General features: G+C 42.8%; 1 protein-coding gene across 1 annotated transcript in view; it reads right to left on the bottom strand.

Moving 5' to 3' along the window:
• Positions 1 to 19,382, bottom strand: part of GXYLT2 (glucoside xylosyltransferase 2) — an 81,479-nt gene that overhangs the window by 21,286 nt on the left and 40,811 nt on the right. The window contains exon 4 of the mRNA XM_033210463.1: positions 1,408 to 1,659. Coding sequence (XP_033066354.1) covers positions 1,408 to 1,659 — 252 coding nt within the window. The remainder of the gene's footprint in view (positions 1 to 1,407; positions 1,660 to 19,382) is intronic.

Genomic DNA, 19,382 nt, shown 5'->3' with positions numbered 1-19,382 from the left:
CACGGCCGGCTAATTTTTTGTATTTTTAGTAGAGACGGGGTTTCCCCATGTTGGCCAGGCTGTTCTCAAACTCCTGACCTCAAGTGATCCACCTGCCTCCCAAAGTGCTGGGATTATAGGCGTGAGGCACCACACCTAAGAAAGAGGCAAAGTCTTTCTGAACAGCAGCCTCTACTTCAGGATTCTCTACTCTACTTCACCTTTCTTAGGTGAACATCTTTCTTAGGCTTATTTCCTCACTGTGAGGTGAAGGAACAAAATACAGATAACAGAGTTTAGGTATCTTAAGGAAAAATACCTTTCCTTGTCTTAAACAATGATTTACTTTTAAAATAAAAGTAACATTTTCACAGACTGAACTATTCCAACAGCACATAAAAATATAAAATAAAAAAGTAAAAATATTCTTCCCTATCCCATTCCCACTTTCCCCAGAAGTATCCACAATTAACAATTAATGGTCTCTTAGGTATTCTTCTGCACATTTCTTTTTCTTTCTTTCTTTCTTTTTTTAGAGACAGGGTCTCACTCTGTTGTTTAGGGTGAACTGCAGTGGCTAAATGCAGCCTTGACCTGCTGGGTTCAAGTGATCCTCCCATCTCAGCCTCCCAAGTAGCTGGAGCTACAACCACGTCCCGGCATGCCCCACTAATTCTTCTGGAAATTTCTAAAGCATACAAATAATCACAGTCTCTGTCGCCAGGCTGGAGTACAGTGGCGTGATCTTGGCTCACTGCAACCTCTGCTGTCTGGGTTCACACGATTCTCCTGCCTTAGCCTCCTAAACAGCTGGGACTACAGGTGTGTGCCGTCATTCCTGGCTAATTTTTGTATTTTTAGTAGAGACAGGGTTTCACCATTTTGGTCAGGCTGGTCTCTCAAACTCTTGGCCTCAAGTGATCCACCCACCTTGGTCTTCCAAAGTGCTGGAATTACAAGTGTGAGCCACCACCCCTGGCCAGGAGGATAATTTTTTTGGACTAGTTCTCTACTGATGTTCTTTTAGGTTCTTCCCAGTTCTTTGCTAGGATAAAAGATGAGATCATGTACATCCTTATATAAATATCGTCACGGACTTATATAAATATATCCCTAGGGTAATTTGAAGAAATTTTACATAGTCTTTGAAGCATTGGGTATGAAGGGTTCAAACATTACGGAATTCAGAAATGCAACATAGTATTCCTGAATGGTAACTCTGGTGAAGCTTTAAATTCCACAGCCATCTGGGCTTTTCCTGAATAAACAAATATTCTATAATTTTCTAAATAATTTTCTCTGGTTCCTTTTATCTTCACCTATAGGCCACCTAATTTCCAAAATCAGCATATTGACACTCGGGGAATGCCACTGTTGACAAGACCAACTCCCAGTCTCTAAACAAGGAATTTTAAAGCACTCATTTACCTTGAACTGGGTACTTCTTATCCGAGTTAAATTCATTAACATGACTCCTGAATTAACTCCTGCAGAGCCATAGAAAGGATGCCTTGCAAAGCGGCTGTACCAGCCAATCTTGGGGATTTCATGCTCAGGGGCCATGGCTGCAAGCTGGGTGGAATTAAACAGCCTCAGAAGCTTCCAGATGTCATCGACAGGTCTCAGAAAGAGAACATCGGTGTCCACGTAGAGAAGTGAGTCCACATCCTTTAAAATCACCTTTGTGTGTAAGGAGTGGGCATAAAGGGGAGAGGAGGGAAGAAAACAAAACAAAAACAGGTCAGAAACAAAGAAAGTAGCCTGACAGGTAAATAATGCTACCAACGTTTGCTGATTCATATTAAATTCTGGAAAGGTACCACTCTTAGCTTCCATTCCTGCCTTCGCCTTTGACTTGAGGAATGAGTGTCGATCAAGAGGTAGAGATTTAAGATAAATCTTGGTCTGGATTAGCCCAATTCTGGGACCCTGGACTACATTTCATAAGGGTTGAACTTACAAAAAAATAAAAACATCAGCAAATTACTGTGGCTCTCACTTCTTCCATCTTCCAGTAAGGCCACTTATTTTTCTCTCTCAGGTTTTCCTTGGAACATCCAGTGTGGCATTAGAAAACTTGAAGTGGATAATCTCTTTTTATTTATTTATTTATTTTTGAGATGGAGTCTCACTCTGTCGCCCAGGCTGAAGTGCGGTGGCCTGATCTTGGCTCATGGCAACCTGAAGTGGACAATCTCTAAACCTGCTCATACCAAGCTTTGGGGGTAAATATTCTCTGTCTCTGGATCTATTTCTTCCAGTGTTAATGGGGGGCCCTGAATCTTTTAAAATATATATAAATATATATAATTAAATATACACACACACACACACACAGGCCGGGAGCAGTGGCTCACGCCTGTAATTCCAGCACTCTGGGAGGCCGAGGCAGGTGGATCATGAGGTTAAGCGATCGAGACCATCCTGGTCAACGTGGTGAAACCTTGTCTCTACTAAAAATACAAAAATTAGGTGGGTGTGGTGGTGTGCGCCTGTAGTCCCACCTACTCAGGAGGCTGAGGCAGGAGAATCACTTGAACCTGGGGCGGGGGGCGGAGGTTGCAGTGAACCGAGATCGCACCACTGCACTCCAGCCTGGCAACACAGCGAGACTCCATTTCAAAAAAAAATTAAAGAAAAATATATAGTTTGCAGATGAGGGTCTTGCTCTGTTGTCCAGGTTGCAGTGCACTGGCATGCTCTTGGCTCACTGCACTCTCAATCTCCTGGGCTCAAGCGATCCTCCCACCTCAGCCTCCAGAGTCGCTGGGACCACAGCTACGCACCACCACACCTGGCTTTTTAAATTATTTATAGAGACAAGGTGTTGTTATGTTATCCAGGCTGGTCTTAAACTCCTGGACTCAAGTGATCCTCCCACTTTGGCCTCCCAAAGTGCTGGGATCACAGGTGTAAGTCACTGTGACCTGCCTAAAACGATATTTTTAGCTAAGATTTGGTCTTGGGATTAGGCAATGCAAGTCATCGGCTAGCTTTGTTTGTATATCAGCATGTGGCAACCTTTCTCCTCTAAAGGGCCAGATAGTAAATATTTCAGGCTCTGTTGCAACTCCTCAAATCTGCTGTTGTAGCATGAAAGCGGCCATTGATAACAGATAAACAATGAGAGTGGGCCGGGCGCAGTTTCTTCAAAACAACAGAATTTGAAGATTCTAATTTCAATCCCAGCACTTTGGGAGGGCGAGGCGGGCAGACAGATTGAGCACAGGAGTTCAAGACCAGCCTGGGCAAATGGTGAAACCCCATCTTTATCAAAAAATAGAAAAACTAGCCAGGCATGGTGGCATGCGTCTGTAGTCTCAGCTACTCAGGAAGCTAAGGTGGGAGGATTGCTTGAACTTGGGAGGCAGAGGTTGCAGTGAGCCAGATCACATCACTGCACTCCAGCCTGTACAACAGGGAGAGACTCTGTCTCAAAATAGTAATAATAATAATGAGAGTGGCTGTGTCCTAATAAAACTTTATTTCAGGACATGGACGTTTGAATTTCATATAATTTTCAGACATCACAAAATATCCTTCTTTTGATTTTTCAACCATTTGAAATGTAAAAGCCACTCCTGGCTCACAGGCTGTGGTTTGCTGACCTCTGCTGTGGATGATTCAAGCCGCCTTAGGTCAATGAGTTCTCCTGTACGAACTGCTTAGCTTTCCAGAGCTTTGCTCAGGGATTTGAGACTTCAAAGCCTTAGTTAGTGGTAGCATTATTTGCTTTGTTTTGTCATTGTTCCCCAAACTTGGGGGTAGCTTAACCAAGGAAGGATTTGGATCTTCTTGGATCCCTGGCCTAACATCATCCTAACACCATAACACTTACGGACTGAATGTCTGTGTCCCCAGCATTCATATGTTGAAGTCCTAACCCACAATGTGATGGCTTTTGGATAGGGGCCTTTAGGAGATAATTGGGTTTAGCTGAGGTCAGAAGGGTAGGGCCCTCAAGACGGAATCAGTGCCCTTATAAGAAGAGACACCAGAGAGTGCTCTCCCTCTCTCCCTCTGCCATGTGAGGACAGAGTGAGAAGGTGGCCATTTGCAAGCCAGGAAGAGGCTCCATCACCACAACCTGACCATGCTGACACCCTGATCTCAGCCTTCCAGCCTCCAGAACCGTGAAAAAATAAATTTCAGTTGTTTCAGCCACCCAGTCTTGTATTTTGTTATGGCAGCCCAAGCAGACTAGTAACACAGGCCACTGGGATTCTTAATATTTAAAACTGATGAACATGGGTGCTACATGATACAAGTATCAAAGGAATTTCAGACTTGAGTAATTCTGAAGTCCACATAGTTAGCCACAGGATTTATCTTTTGTTCTTCATCTACCAGAGGAATGAATGTTACAAACCAAAAAAATGAAATTAAAATACTGATCATCTATCATTTCATAAATGAAGATTATCTTAACATCCATTTTAAGAATTTGAAGATTCTAAGCCAGGCACGGTGCCTGGGAGGCTGAGGCAGGCAGGTCACTTTAGGTCAGGAGTTGGAGACCAGCCTGGCCAACATGCTGAAACCCTGTCTCTACTAAAAATACAAAAATTAGCTGGGCGTGGTGGTGTGTGCCTGTAATCCCAGCTATTCAGGTGGCTGAGGCACAAGAAGCAATCGAACCCAGGAGGCAGAGGTTGCAGTGAGCCGAAATGATGGCACTGCACTCCAGCCTGGGTGACAGAGTGAGACTCTGTCTCAAAAAAAAAAAAAAAAGAAAAGAAAAAGCTGGGCGTGGTGGCACGTGCCTGTAATTCCAGCTACTCAGAAGGCTGAGGCAGGAGAATCCCTTGAACCCGGGAGGCAGAGGTTACAGTGAGCTGAGGTCATGCCACTGCACTGCAGCCTGGGAGACAGAGTGAGACTGTCTCAAAAACAAAAAACAAAACAAAACAACAACAAAAACAAAACAAAAAAACAGAATTTGAAGATTCTAATTTCAAAATTAGGAAGAATTTTGTATATTGACTGCTTCTTAAACTAAGCATTTAAAGTTTCAGCATGCTCATTTTGGTATATAGATCATATTTCAAAGGAACACACAAAAGTAGCCTCAGTGGTACATCCCAGAGAAATGTGAGAAAATGGCACTTAAGAATCGTGAGTCTGGTATTCCCGAGTTCAAGTCTTGGCAGCCTGAGGTACTACCCCCATGACTTCAGACAAGTTCCTCAGTTTACCACCCACCCAGGTTGTTACAAGGATGCAACAATTTGGTTTGAAATGAAACCCACAAGTACTCAGTACAGTGGCTGGCACATAGTAAGTACTCAATAAACAGTGGTTTTGTAAGAAGTCTCGGTGTCTTCACTTTTAAAATGTCAAGTATAATTAGTTACTATTCACATCAATGCTCACAGCACTTCAAAACATGTGTCAACCACAAAAAGCCTTTTATGTAGTCAGAGTCGAGCAGTGCAATGAAGTTCTTGAACCTTCCTAATATGATCCACTCAGTACCTTGACTGAAAATAAGTACATAAGGACTTTTTACTCTTTATCTGAAAAAACAAAAGACCAAAAAAAAAAAATCACTTTTTGATAACATTGCATCTCTGGAGGCTAATTCCGCAGCAAGTACTGCTGGTATTAATTTGAAGAGGATCATTGTTGGCCATGTTATACTGGGATGTGGAATATTTACCGAAATGATATAAAATTAGCCATTCTAAATTCCTTTATGGAAATTAGCCAGCACTAGCAATGAGGCCTTTGTTTTTCTAGAGTAAGGGGCGGGGTTAAAAGGCAGCACACAATAGCACTCTGTACCCGATGTGCCAGCTATAATGTAATGGATCTTCCTGCTCCTGCTCCATGCACCACCCTAACCTGGGCGCCCACCTCCAGTGAACCCTGCTCAGCCATCTGCACCAAGTGTGAGCCAAAGCCTGGCCACAGGCAGCAAGATGATCAGGGGCTCACCAGTGCACTTTCAAATTCATTTTCAATTTGTTGTAATTCTAGTCTGAATTTGACAGTATGACTTGGTGGTTAAAAGTTTTAGGTTTGAAATCTGACTACCTATGTTCAGATTCCATTTCCACCATTAACTGTGTGATCTTGAGCAAGCTCTTTTGGCCCATTTTTTTTTAAAGACAGGGTTTCACTCTGTCACCCAGGCTGGAGTGCAGTGGTGCAATCATAGCTCACTGAGCTTTGACCTCCTGGGCTCAAGTGATCCTCTCATATCAGTCTCCTGTGTAGCTGGGACCACAGGCATGAGTTACCAGGCCCAGCTAATTTTTTCTTTTCTTTTCTTTTTTGAGATGGAGTCTCGCACTGTCACCCAGGCTGGAGTGCAATGGTGTGATCTCAGCTCACTGCAACCTCTGCCTCCTGGGTTCAAGCGATTCTCCTGCCTCAGCCTTGGGAATAGCAGGGACTATAGGCGTGTGCCACCATAACTGGCTAATTTTTGTATTTTTATTAGAGACGGGGTTTCACCATGTTGGCCAGGCTGGTCTCGAACTCCTGACCTCAAGTGATCTGCTCACCTCGGCCTCCCAAAGTCCTGGGATTACAGGCATGAGCCACTGCGCCCAGCTGCTAATTTTTTTGTTTTTCTTAGAGACAGGCTCTTGGTTTGTTGCCAGGCTGGTCTTGAACTCCTGGGCTCAAGTTATCCTCCTGCCTTGGCCTCCCAAAGTGCTGGGATTACAGGCATGAGCCACCATGCCTGGCCTGCTTAAGCCTTCTAAGTCTGTTTCCTCTTCCTATAAATGGGATTGATAACCCATTTCATAATGCTGCCAGGATGATTAAAAGAGGTCATGTGTGTGAAGCCCCTGGCACACACACAGCAAGGACTCAATAAATGCTATGTGATCTTATTTTCATCCCACTCTTATGAGGGCTAGGTTTCCTGACTGACAGCCCAGGTAACCAGCAACTGGCTATGGTAGTAGTAGTAATGAAAGAACGAGGCCAGGCACGGTGGCTCATGCCTGTACTCCCAGCACTTTGGGAGGCTGAGGTGGGCAGATAACGAGGTCAAGACATCAAGACCATCCTGGCCAACATGGTGAGATCCCGTCTCTACTAAAAATACAAAAAAAGTTGGCTGGGCATGGTGGCGCGTGCCTGTGATCCCAGCTACTCTGGAGGCTGAGGCAGGAGAATCGCTGGAACCTGGGAGGTGGAGGTTGCAGTGAGCTGAGATCTCACCACGGCACTCCAGCCTGGCGATGAAGCGAGACTCCATCAAAGGAAGGAAGGAAGGAAGCAGGGAGGGAGGTAGGGAGGGACAGAAAGGAAAGGAAAGGAAAGGAAGGAAGGGAGGGAGGGAGGGAGGAAGGGAGGAAGGAGAAGGGAAAGAAAGAGAAAGAAAGAGAGAGGAAGGAAGGAAGGAAGGAAGGAAGGAAGGAAGGAAGGAAGGAAGGAAGGAAGAAATTCCCTGTTCACAGGAGCTTTAATGGGGGAGACAGAAAAGCGGCAAAGCAAAGTGATGGTGAGAAGGGTAGCACAGAAGCACAGAGCAGAGCCCCTCCGCCAGGCTGGAGGAAAAGTAAGGAAAGCTTCCCAGCAGAAGTGACATCTAAGCTAAGAGATAAATAAGTGGAGAGCAGGGCAAACATGGAAGAGCACGTGAAAAGAGAGAGCATGGCAAAGGGAGGACTGCCAGTTGCTGTGCGGGGCTGGAGTTTACAGTGGGAGGAGGGGTGAGAGATAGGGCTGTCCAAGTGGGCAGGGACCCGATCAGCAACTGTGTTGACAAATTTGGACTTAATCCTGAGAGCAACACGGAGATATGTTCAATGACTTGACCCCAACACCTCAAGGTCATCCTTGCTTCCTCGCCTACCCATACTGCCCGCATCTAATCTTCAGCAAGTCACATAGGCTCTACCTCCAAAATGTCTGAGTCTGTCCATTTCTCTCCTTCTCTGCTTCCTCACCCAAAGTCCAAGGCACCATGACAGTTCTCCTAGAATTCTGCAAATTCTGTTCCCCAGGCTCTCCGTGTCTGCACTTGCCCCCTCCAATCCACTCCTCACAGAGCAGTCAAAGGGATTTTTAATTCCATTGTGACTTGTTCTTTGACCCATCAGTTCTGTACGAGTGTCTCTCGTACAGAGGCCTCATCTCTGCAACAATAATAATAATAATAGTAGTAACAATAATAATAATAAAGTAGCTGGGTGTGGTAGTGTGTACCCGGGAGGCTGAAGTGGGAGGATCGTTTGAGGCCCGGAGTTTGAAGCTGCAGGGAGCTATGATCACACCACTGCACAGAGGCCTAGGCAACAGATGGAGACCTGTCTCTCAAACAAACAAAAACAAAATTAAAGCTATAAATTTCTAATTTAACAAAGGAATCATCTTATCATGGACTAAGTGTTTATGTTTCCCCCAAGTTCATGTGTTGAAATCCTAACCCACAAGGTGATGGCATTAAGAGGAGCCCTCACGAATAGGATTAGCGCCCTTATAAAAGAGGCCTCAGAGAGCTCTCTCACCCCTTCCACCACATGAGGACACAGTGAGAAGGCGCCATTTATGAATCAGGAAGCAGGCCCTCACCAGACAGATGCTGAATCAATCTTTTGGTGCCTTGATCTTAGACTTCCCAGCCTCTGGAATTGAGAAGTGAATTTCTGTTGTTTATAAGCTACCCAACTAAAAAAACAATGGTCTTGTGTTCTTGTAACCTAAACTAAGACATGCCTTCTGGAATGACTTAGTCTTCTCTACGACTGGGATGTCTTCTCTCTCACTTCACTTCCTAAGTTCATGAAGATGATAAAGCCCTCAAATGCACTTAAAAATGACATCCTTTTTTTTTTTTTTTTTTTTCCAGACAGGGTCTTGCTCTGTCATCCAGGCTGGAGTGCACTGTCACAATCATGGCTCACTGCAGCCTCAACTTCCTGGGCTCAAGTGGCCCTCCCATCTCATCCTCTCGAGTAGCTGGGATCACAGGCATGTATCACCATGCCTAGCTAATTTAATTTTTTTTTTTTTTTTTGTAGAGACGAGGTCTCTCTATGTTGCCCAGATTGATCTCTAACTCCTGAGCTCAAGCAATCCTCCCACCTTGGCCTCCGAAAGTGCTAGCATTACAGGTGTGAGCCACCATGCCCAGCCAAAAGAAAGGGCATCTTTATTGATTATGAAATACATGTACTGCCCCGATGCTTTAGTCAGTTTCTAGGTTTGTGAACTCCTGTTTTTGATCATTGCCTCAAGTACTAAAACTGTGATTAATGTGAAAATTAATGCTTCCCAAATCATACCTGCTGATGTAGGTGAATTAGCAGTCACTGCACATTCTGCCCTCTTTCCCCGAGTCTGCAGGTAAAGCCCCATGGAGCTCCTGCTGTTCATGATAAGCAACTTCCCAGACCTGCTGGTGAAGTATCACCAAATGCTTCCCAAACGCCAGGCACAGCATTTCACTCGCTACTCTTGAACACTCACATCTGACTCATCCCTTCTCAGAAAGACTTTCCCGAGGGCTCCCCCTTCCTTCCTTCCATTTTCTCTTCATCATACCACCTGACTTCCTTCCTTCCGTCATGTCTCACAGTCAGCGGCCTTTGGTTCAATTATTTTCTCATTTGTTGCTTGCCTCCTCCAACTAGAATAGAAGCCCCTTGAGGGCTGGGACCTTCCGTATCTAGGTAACATTTAAAATCTGTGTGCCTGGCCCATGCCTGACATAATATATGCTAGGCATCCAATAAATAGTTACATGAGCTAAGGAATTCAACTGTTGAGCTCGCTCATAACCACTGTAATTTTCAATATGCTTCGAGGCTGATTGTAGACGAGAAGGACAGGTTCTGAGTGATGAGAAGATCTGTGAACCAATGAAGTGCAGAAGACTCAAGTTCATGAAGGAAAACCACTGCAACGCCAACCACAGGAATATCCTGCTGTTGCTTGCATGGCCTGGGACATCACCCTCTAGGCCTCTCTTGACAAGACAGCTAGGCTGCTTCACACATCATTCCACTGCATTACCTCTCATGCGTTTCGAAAATGCCTTACAAACTAAAGGGCAGAAAGGGAGCTAGGGGAGGAAAAGAACAGAAGCAAAGACAGAGGTGCCATTTAGATTCAAGCAGAAATGAATTTCAGAGAGGGAACCTTTGGAAAATGATCCTGGTGATAATCAGGAGACAGAAGAAATATTAAAGAGGATTAAAGCAGGAGGTGGAAACAGAGAAGAGCAAAGAACAGTTTCAGAAGAAAAAGAGAAACACTCTTTTTGTGCCAAGAAAAGATATCACCTACATACATAAAAAACAAAGAGCTGGGGCTAGGTGTGGTGGCTCATGCCTGTACTCCCAGCAGTTTTGGAGGCTGAGGCAGGCGGATCTCTAGAGGTCAGGAGTTCAAGACCAGCCTGGCCAAGATGGTAAAACCCCATCTCCACTAAAAATACAAAAATTAGCTGGGCGTGGTGACACACGCCTGTAATGCCAGCTCTCAGGAGGCTGAGGCAGGAGAATTGCTTGAACCTGGGAGTTGGAGGTTGCAGTGAGCTGAGACTGTGTCACTGCACTCCAGCCTGGACAACAGAGCCAGACAGTCTCAAAAGAAAAAAGAAAGAAAGAAAGAAAGAAAGAAAAAAAAGAGCCAGGTGTAGTCACACGTTCCTGTGGTCCCAGGCACTTGGGAGGCTGAGGAGGGAGGATCACTTGAGACCAGGAGATCAAGCCTAGAGTGAGCCATGATCATGCCACTGCACTCCAGCCTGGGCAACAGAGGGAGACCGAGTCTCAAAAAAAAAAAAAGGAAAAAGAGAAATACAAATACCATTACTGCATTTTTTCAGTTAAAATAAAGATTGCTTTATGTGTACTCTATCGTATTTATTCACCTATTTTTATCTTTGTACATTTTCACTTCCCTAAGCCAAATACATTTTGAGAAGCTATTCCAACATAATACTTAATTTCTGTAATTACATCAGGTCCCTGTCCTCCTTTTTCCCCCTTTTACTTTTTGAAGCATCCATCATTCCTGAAACACACACAAACACACACATCTTTGGGTAAAATGTGTTGTCAAAGTTGCTTGACTGTGCTGATTTTCACCCACCGCGTCGGCTGTGTTTTTAAATTTTTTATTGTGAGATCATTTTAAATTTACAGAAGAGGTGTAAAAAGTTCAGAGAGTTCCCATGTATTCTTCACCCAGCTTTCTCTTGTGTTAACATCTTACACATAACAACAGAACAGTAATCAAATCTAAGAAATTAACTCTAGTATAAATACTATTAATTAAACTAAAGAACTTACTCAGATGTCACCAGTTTTTCCACAAATCTCCTCTTTCAGTTCCAAGATCCAAACATTGAATTTATTTGTCACATCCTTAGTCTCCTCCAATCTGTAACAATTTCTCAGCCTTTCCTTGTTTTTTCATAACCTTGACAGCTTTGAAGAGCACCTGCCAGTTATTTAGAACAAAGTCCCTCAATTTGGGTGTCTGATGTTTTCTCATGTTTAGATTGAGGTTATGCTTTATTGGGAAGAACAGAGACGAAACACACCTGGGCGCATACGATGTTGACTGGGCCAAGTGATGTCAGTCTTGATTGCTTGGCAAAGGTGGAGTCTGCCAATATTTTCCACAGTAAACTAAGGATTTCCCCATTTTCTTTACTAAATATTTTGGAGGAGATACTTAAAAATCATACAAATATCCTGTTTCTGGTTAAACTTTCACTCCTTAATTTTAGCATTCACAGATCTTACCTGCAGTAATTATTACTACGGTGTTCTAACAGTGATTTTCTATTTCCCTTATTCTTTTTACATGCATTAATTGGAATTTTCTATAAGGAAGAGGTGTGATTTTTCTCCATTTATTTATTTATTCAGTTATGTATTTATTTTTTAAATTCAGTTATTTATTTAGATTAGTATGGACTTATGAAAAATTAAGTGTTATAATTAAATACTATCATTTATTTTGTGGCTCAACTTGTTCCAGCTCAAGTCATTTGGAGCTCTCTCAGATTGGTTCCTGTCCCCTTCCAATACGAACCCCCTCCTTTTAAAAATTATTTTTATTATTAAAAAATATTTTTTAGCACATCCTTACTTTCTGGCACCATAAGGTTAACTCCAGGGGCATCTTGCATTTTCCCTGCCTTCGGTCAGGAATGAACAGTTCTCCCAGGAGCCCTGGTTCCTCTGGAGGATGGAATTCAGAAACCAGTATCTACGGGCTAGGTGTGTTCACTGCCACTCAGGTGTCACTGCTTCTAGCCTCCTAACAGTGGACAGAGCTAGGAAATACATGTATGTATACAAACCCACGTATACATACATATCCATAATTACTTCTTTTTATTATTTTTATCTTTTCCTTTTTTCACAGGTGTTGAATATCCATAATTACTTCTCTACTTATCTGTACCTATATATCTATTTAAAAAAAACATGAGTCCACATTGACACCGATCTCAGGACTGTGCCTGTGTGTGTGTCTGTCTGTCTGTCCGTCTGTCTGTGAGAAATAATTTGTTAAAGGCAAAGAGAATTCTGAGCTTAGGTTAGATTATTAGCTTAGAATGTTGGGCTAAGTTTTGAAGAACTAGGTGTGGTTTTAATAAGTGAGGCTGGAGGCAGGGGAGTCAAATGGCCAGGGTATTGTCTCCAGGCAACAGGATGGCAGAGGGTAACCTGCACAGCCTCTGGGAAAGAGTGGCACACACCAGAGCAGCTGGAATGGGAAATTCATGACTTGGAATAGTGCTGAAAGTTAGCGCATAAACTCAGAATGCAAAGGGCCCTGAACACCAGGCCCAGAGGTCTGGACTTGACTCTGCAACAGGGACTCTAGGAAGACTCTGGGCCAGAATCCATCTGATGAGAATAGCATTCAAAAACCAAAAATGCAGGCGTGGTACACAGGAGAAAAGAGACACACGTAGCAGGGAGATGAATAAACAGGACAATACAATAACCCTCTTCTCTATTATCATTGCCACCTTTATTTTTTGTCTTAATTGTAAATACATGCAGACCCAGAACACATGATCAGAAAAAGGCCTATACCTTCATGGTTCTGTACTTCTGGTGCATGTGACTGTCTTTGCAAATGTGAACAGATAGCTTGCATACATTACGTAAAGCTCTGATGCTTTTTGTCTTTTTTCTCTTTCTGATTGGTTTGCTATTTTAAAAAATTGGGCCAGGGCGGTGGCTCATGCCTGTAATCCCAGCACTTTGGGAGACCAAGGTGGGAGTATTGCTTGAGGCCAGGAGTTCAAGAACAGCCTGGGCAACATAAAGATCCCATCTCTACAAAAAATTTAAAAATCAGCCAGGCGTGGTAGTTTGTGTGGGTAATTCCAGCTACTCGAGAGGCTGAGACAGGAGGGTCCCTTGAGCCCAGGAGGTGGAGGCTGCAATGAGCCATGATTGCACCACTGCACTCTAGCCTGGGTGACAAAGTGAGACCCTGTCTCAGAAAACAAAAACAAAAACCAAAACAAAACAAAAAAAAACAGAAGTTGTCTGAATTCCACAAGACACAAATTCATGCTTGTGTGTTGTAAAAACATACAAACAATTCAGCAATCAACAGAGTAAGTTCAAGTTGCTCTTTACCTGTCCCTGTCCTCACCACACCACCACTCCAAACCCCCATAACCAACCCCCTCTCTCTTCAGAATTAACCAACATTAACAGTGAACATCATCCCAGTCTGTTCCTATGCATTGTACATGGGGTCTTTGTATGGCCAGAAAGTCAGATCTCAACTTAATCAATCCATCACTCTTAAAACTCTTTTATTTTTTCTGTAATTCTTATTACTGCCTGAAATTAACAAATTTACTTATTTTTTTGTCATTCTTTTCTGACTTGGATATAAGCTCCATGAGATTAGGATATTTGGATATCTTATTCACAGCCATACTTCTAGAGCCAGTCACATAATTGAGGCTCAATAAATATTACTGAATAAATGGTTGTATGTGTAAATGTTTACAAACACACACATGAACACATATATTTTTGCATTTTCATTTTATTTACTTATTTTTTTTTGAGATAAAGTCTTGTTCTGTCACCCAGGCTGAAGTATAGTGACACAATCATGGCTCATTGCAGCCTCCACCTCCTGGGCTTAGGCAATCCTCCTGCCTCAGCCTCCCAAGTAGCTGGGATTAAAGGCGTGAGCCACAGCACCTGGCCATTTCTTTGCATTTAAAAAATACTGGCTGAGTGCAGTGGCTCAAGTCTGTAATCCTAGCACTCTGGGAGGCCAAGGCAGGTGGAGTGGATTGCTTGAGTCCAAGAGTTCAAGAACAGCCTGGGCAACATGGTGAACCCTCATCTCTACAAAAAATACAAAAATTAGCCGGGTATGGTGGTGCATGCCTGTAGTCTCAGCTACTCAGGAGGCTGAGGTGAGAGAATCACCTGAGCCTGGGGAGGTTGAGGCTGCAGTGAGCCGTGACAGCACCACTGCACTTCAGCCTGGACAATACACTAAGACCCATGTCAAAAAAAAAAAAAAAGATTACCAGTAGAATCATACTATACACGCTATACTTTCTAATTGTCTACTTTGGGATACTTCTCTTTAATTTTATGTGTGCAGACAACAAAGAACATTTTGTTTGATGCTGCATATTCCCAAGTATCCTCTTCGATATTCTTGAAATAGTTTAAGATAGTGGAGAGAATAATGAATACTTGGAAAATAATCTTGCTATATAATGCTTTCTTTTCTGTCTGTTGTTGTTGTTGTTTTTGGGACAGAGTCTTGCTCTGTTGCCCACGCTGGAGCGCAGTGGTGTGATCTCGGCTCACTGCAACCTCTGCCTCCTGGGTTCAAGCAATTCTCCTGCCTCAGCCTCCCAGGTAGCTGGGTGCCACCACACCCGGCTAATTTTTGTATTTTTAGTAGAAACGGGGTTTCGCCACGTTGGCCAGGCTGGTCACATTCTTTTCTGTTTTAAAATATATATGTAATTGAGAGTCTGTAGAAAAATAAATACACATTCTTAATTAAGTAATGTTCCACACTGTTTTAATCTGAGATTTTAAGATTGCTCATTTTGTTAAATTATTACCTTAAAATGAGGTGGCACAGGAGAAAATTAAAGCCTTTCCATTTTTATTTTTGTTTCTATTGTGCCCCCTTGTGGAATTACATATAACTTACATATTCATTTTTGTGACATTTCTAACAAAGAGCAGGGTGTACCAATGTCATGGCTGCATTCAGGCATGCGCCAATCAATGAAGTAGACTCTTCTGATCACTTTAGTCTTTGCAAACAAGATTCTGATTGCTTCTGAGTTGAGCGAATCAATGATGGCTTTGTTCAAGACGGTTCTTCTAAAGTTCTGGCTCATTAAACTTGTGTTTGGTCTTTGATTTCATTTCAGCTGTGTGGCCAACTGTTAGAACTGCATGCAGGGTGTGTTCCACAGGCCTTGCGTAACTGAAAGTATCTGGTTTCTCCGGCATGTTCTCAGATAATGGCTCTCTAAGATCTTCCATCTGCTTCCATGCTTGCTTTCGGCTTGCTTCCTCCTCTTATCAGGTGTTGCAATCCCAGCCAGCAAGCACACAGTATCTTTCCTTGTTGGCTGTAGACATTCCGTTAGCCATGGCAACTGTCATTTAAAGCAGAGTCTAGTTTCTTAGTCAGATGGTGCCTCCCCAGGGAATGTGTTGCTGAAAACAGGATCATTGGATCACAAGGAACTGTAGCTCTTCACTCAAATTAGACTGATTTTCAAAGAAGCTTTTCCCTTTTCTTACATTTGAGACTCTAATATAGCCAACATTTACTGAGTAGACAATGGGTTCAGGGCTCGGCACTTTTATAAGTATTGTATCTTTAAATTCTCTCTCTCACTTTTTGAAGCAGTGGTTAAAGCCCTTTTCATAAGACCATCCATTCATTTGTCTGTCTTGCCATCCATTGTCCATCTCCCCATCCATCTATACATCCATCTTTCCTTCCACCAATTCATCTATCCAAAGAGTTTTACAAAGTGCCTTCTGTTAGTATGTACCAGATATTACTGTAGGGGCAGAAGATCAAAGACCTTTTACATTTTTTTTCTTTTTTTTTAATTAATTTTTTGTGGAGACAGGATCTCACGTGTTGCCCAGGCTGGTCTCCAACTCCTGGCCTCAAGCAATCCTCCCACCTCTGCTTCCCAAAATGCTGGGATTGTAGGCATGAGCCACCATGCCTGGCTAAGATTAAAGATCCTTGCCCTGAGAGGGTTTACATGTTCCTAAGAAAAGCCCAAAAATAAAACAAATCAGTAAAGTGTGTAGTATTCCAACTTTGAAGATGGTAGGATATGGAAAACTAAAGCAGGGATGGGGAGCAATTATAAATACAAACACCTCACTAAACTGGCAAGTCTGAGCAAAGACGTATGTTCTATTTCTTTTTTCTTTACCCACTTAACAGTTAAAGAATGGAAGGTTCAGGGGAATTTTCCTAAGGAGGTATTTTGGGAACACTTTAGGAATGTCTTCTACAAGTAGAGGAGAAAACGCTGGTACTAACATATTCTAAGAAGTTGTGCAGGATGACTATTCTATAGGAGAATCTTGGGCTTCAATCCAGACTCCAAGATTTACCTCAGGAAAAGGATTTAATTTTCCTCAATTTCAGTTTCCTCATTTGTAAAGAGGATGCAAATGAGCATATTCCTCAAAGAGTTGGGAAGAGTTAATGAAATCATAAACCTAAAGATCGCAGCCTGGGTTAAGTGCAGTAGGCATTGGGTGGTCATTGGTCACCTACAATACATTCCTATTTTTTCAGTGTTATGTCCTGAAGACTTTTTTTTTTTTTTTTTTTTTGAGACGGAGTCTCGCTCTGTCGCCCAGGCTGGAGTGCAGTGGCTGGATCTCAGCTCACCGCAAGCTCTGCCTCCCGGGTTTACGCCATTCTCCTGCCTCAGCCTCCCGAGTAGCTGGGACTACAGGCACCCGCCACCACGCCCGGCTAGTTTTTTGTATTTTTTTAGTAGAGACGGGGTTTCACCATGTTAGCCAGGATGGTCTCGATCTCCTGACCTTGTGATCCGCCCGTCTCGGCCTCCCAAAGTGCTGGGATTACAGGCTTGAGCCGCTGCGCCCGGCTTCTGAAGACATATTTTAAAGCAGCATTTCTTAAACTATTTTCAACTGTACTTCATAGTAAAAAATGCATTTTCATCACAACTCCAGTTTATGCATACGTAAATATATAAGATGGAAATGTCAAAAATAATACTTGTTTTTACTAAATGTAATGCATATTCATTCTATTCTATTTCATGTTGTTTTTAAAAAGCTGATAATGATCCACTAAACTGGTTTCAAGAGTCACTGGTGGGTTATTCCCCACAATTAGGGGAAACTCAGAATAGTCAAATAGTTAACCAAAGCTTAGTAAATAATATACATACATAGGGAGGCAGACATATGGATAAAGAAGTAAAAATGGACCTTCCTCTATGTCCTCCACCATATTCTCCAACATTTTCTTCCCAGAAAAAACCACCAATTCCAATTATTTAAATTTATTCTGTAGGTATATACCTCCATGTCTCTAAATAATATACCTTATCTATTAACTTCCTACGCTGGAAGAATAGGTTTTAGCTCTCTTTCACACAAATTCCCAACCCCACACATACACCTTCCCATCCTCCAATACAATTATATCAAAATGTCATTTAGACCAATATACAGTATTATGATGGCCATGCAAACATTATTTCCAGTGAAGCCACAAAATGAGTAGCAATACTTTCCCTCTCTGTACAAGTGATTTTCCTGTTTTCCTGGAATTAATGACTCTTTTTGATGTTGTTAATTTGTTTCGTGTTTTTTTTGAGACAGAATCTCACTCTGTCACCTAGACTGGAGTGCAACGGCATGATCTCAACTCACTACATTCTCTGCCTCCTGGGTTCATGTGATTCTCCTGCCTCAGCCTCCTGAGTAGCTGGGACCACAGGTATAGTCCACCACACTTGGCTAATTTTTCTATTTTTAGTAGAGACAGAGTTTCACCATGTTTGCCAGTCTGTGATGTCTGTTATGACACCAGGAGGGCACTTTTTACCTGCATTGTCCTCTGGCTCTCCCTTATAAACTAACTGGCCTATGGTTTAGCTTGCTGTTCTCATGAAGCTGCAAGCCTCCTCTAATTAAGAAACACCCTGGCTTCTGGCCACACCTCCATGGAATTTAGGCTCTACAACACATAGCTAGCTAGTAGCAATTAGAAATGCTGATGGCCTGAGTCTCCCAAGGAGATACCATATTCCTCAACTGGGAGCTGGAGAGAGAGAGGAATCCCTGTGTTCTTGAATGAACTACCTGAAAGTGAATTTTAATCACACTGAACTGGAAGGGGGAAGGAGGGAGGCTGTGGTTCAAATGTTACAGATTCTCACTCTTCTTACCAAGTTTTAGTAGATTTTCTTGAATAAATGTTCCTTCATTTGCCTAGGTCCTTAGGACAATTTCCAAAGTTTTTAGATAGTTATTTTAAAAATAATTTTCACAAGTTATGCTTGTTTCACTGGGGAGCAATTCCACAGGGCTCCTTTTTTTTTTTTTTTTTTTTGAGTCTCGCTCTGTTGCTCAGGCTGGAGTGCAGTGGTGCACAGTCTCTGTTCACTGCAAGCTCCACCTCCCAGGTTCACACCATTCTCCTGCCTCAGCCTCCCGAGTAGCTGGAACTACAGGCGCCTTCCACCACACCCATCTAATTTGTTTGTATTTTTTTTTAGTAGAGACAGGGTTTCACCGTGTTAGCCACCAGGATGGTCTCGATCTCCTGACCTCGTGATCCGCCCACCTCGGCCTCCCAAAGTCCTGGGATTACAGGTGTGAGCCCCCGCACCCGGCCACCACAGGGTTCCTAATGCCACCATTTTGGAAGTTGCTACCTTGCCATGCTCTTTTTCTGCCATAGTTGCTAAGCTGCTAGAATTTGGATTTCAGGCTGCTTTGAGCAATCATTATGCTTATGGAGTAGCCTTGCAAGGGACTGAAAGAGAGAGACAGAGTCCTGATGACATTATGTGAGCTTCTAGATCTAGCTGTGCTTGGAATCAGTCCTACAGTGTGGACTATGTAGTTAGATAAGCCAATAAATTAATTTCCTTCTTTGCTAGTTAGAGTTGAATTTCTCTCACATATAACCAAGAGTTGTAGCTAATATCCTGAATGTCAAACTTTTAATAGTGTATGAGTAAATGATAAGCACTGTAGAAAGCTTGTTCAACAAAATTGGTATCTAGGGTCATTTCATGTCATCACTTAGGTAGCTAATCTCATCCAAATAATTTATGGCCTCTTGATGCCTGATGAAATGTATAAACATCTTTTATGGTGATTCTAATTGATGTTCCCCTTAATAAGGATTTTTAATATATTCCTATATGTGTG

Source organism: Trachypithecus francoisi, unplaced genomic scaffold (genome assembly GCF_009764315.1).
Source record: "Trachypithecus francoisi isolate TF-2019V2 unplaced genomic scaffold, Tfra_2.0 Lachesis_group0, whole genome shotgun sequence".
Taxonomy (NCBI): domain Eukaryota; kingdom Metazoa; phylum Chordata; class Mammalia; order Primates; family Cercopithecidae; genus Trachypithecus; species Trachypithecus francoisi.
The sequence above is the reverse complement of the archived record's forward strand: the minus strand, read 5'-3'. Positions and strand labels throughout refer to the sequence as shown.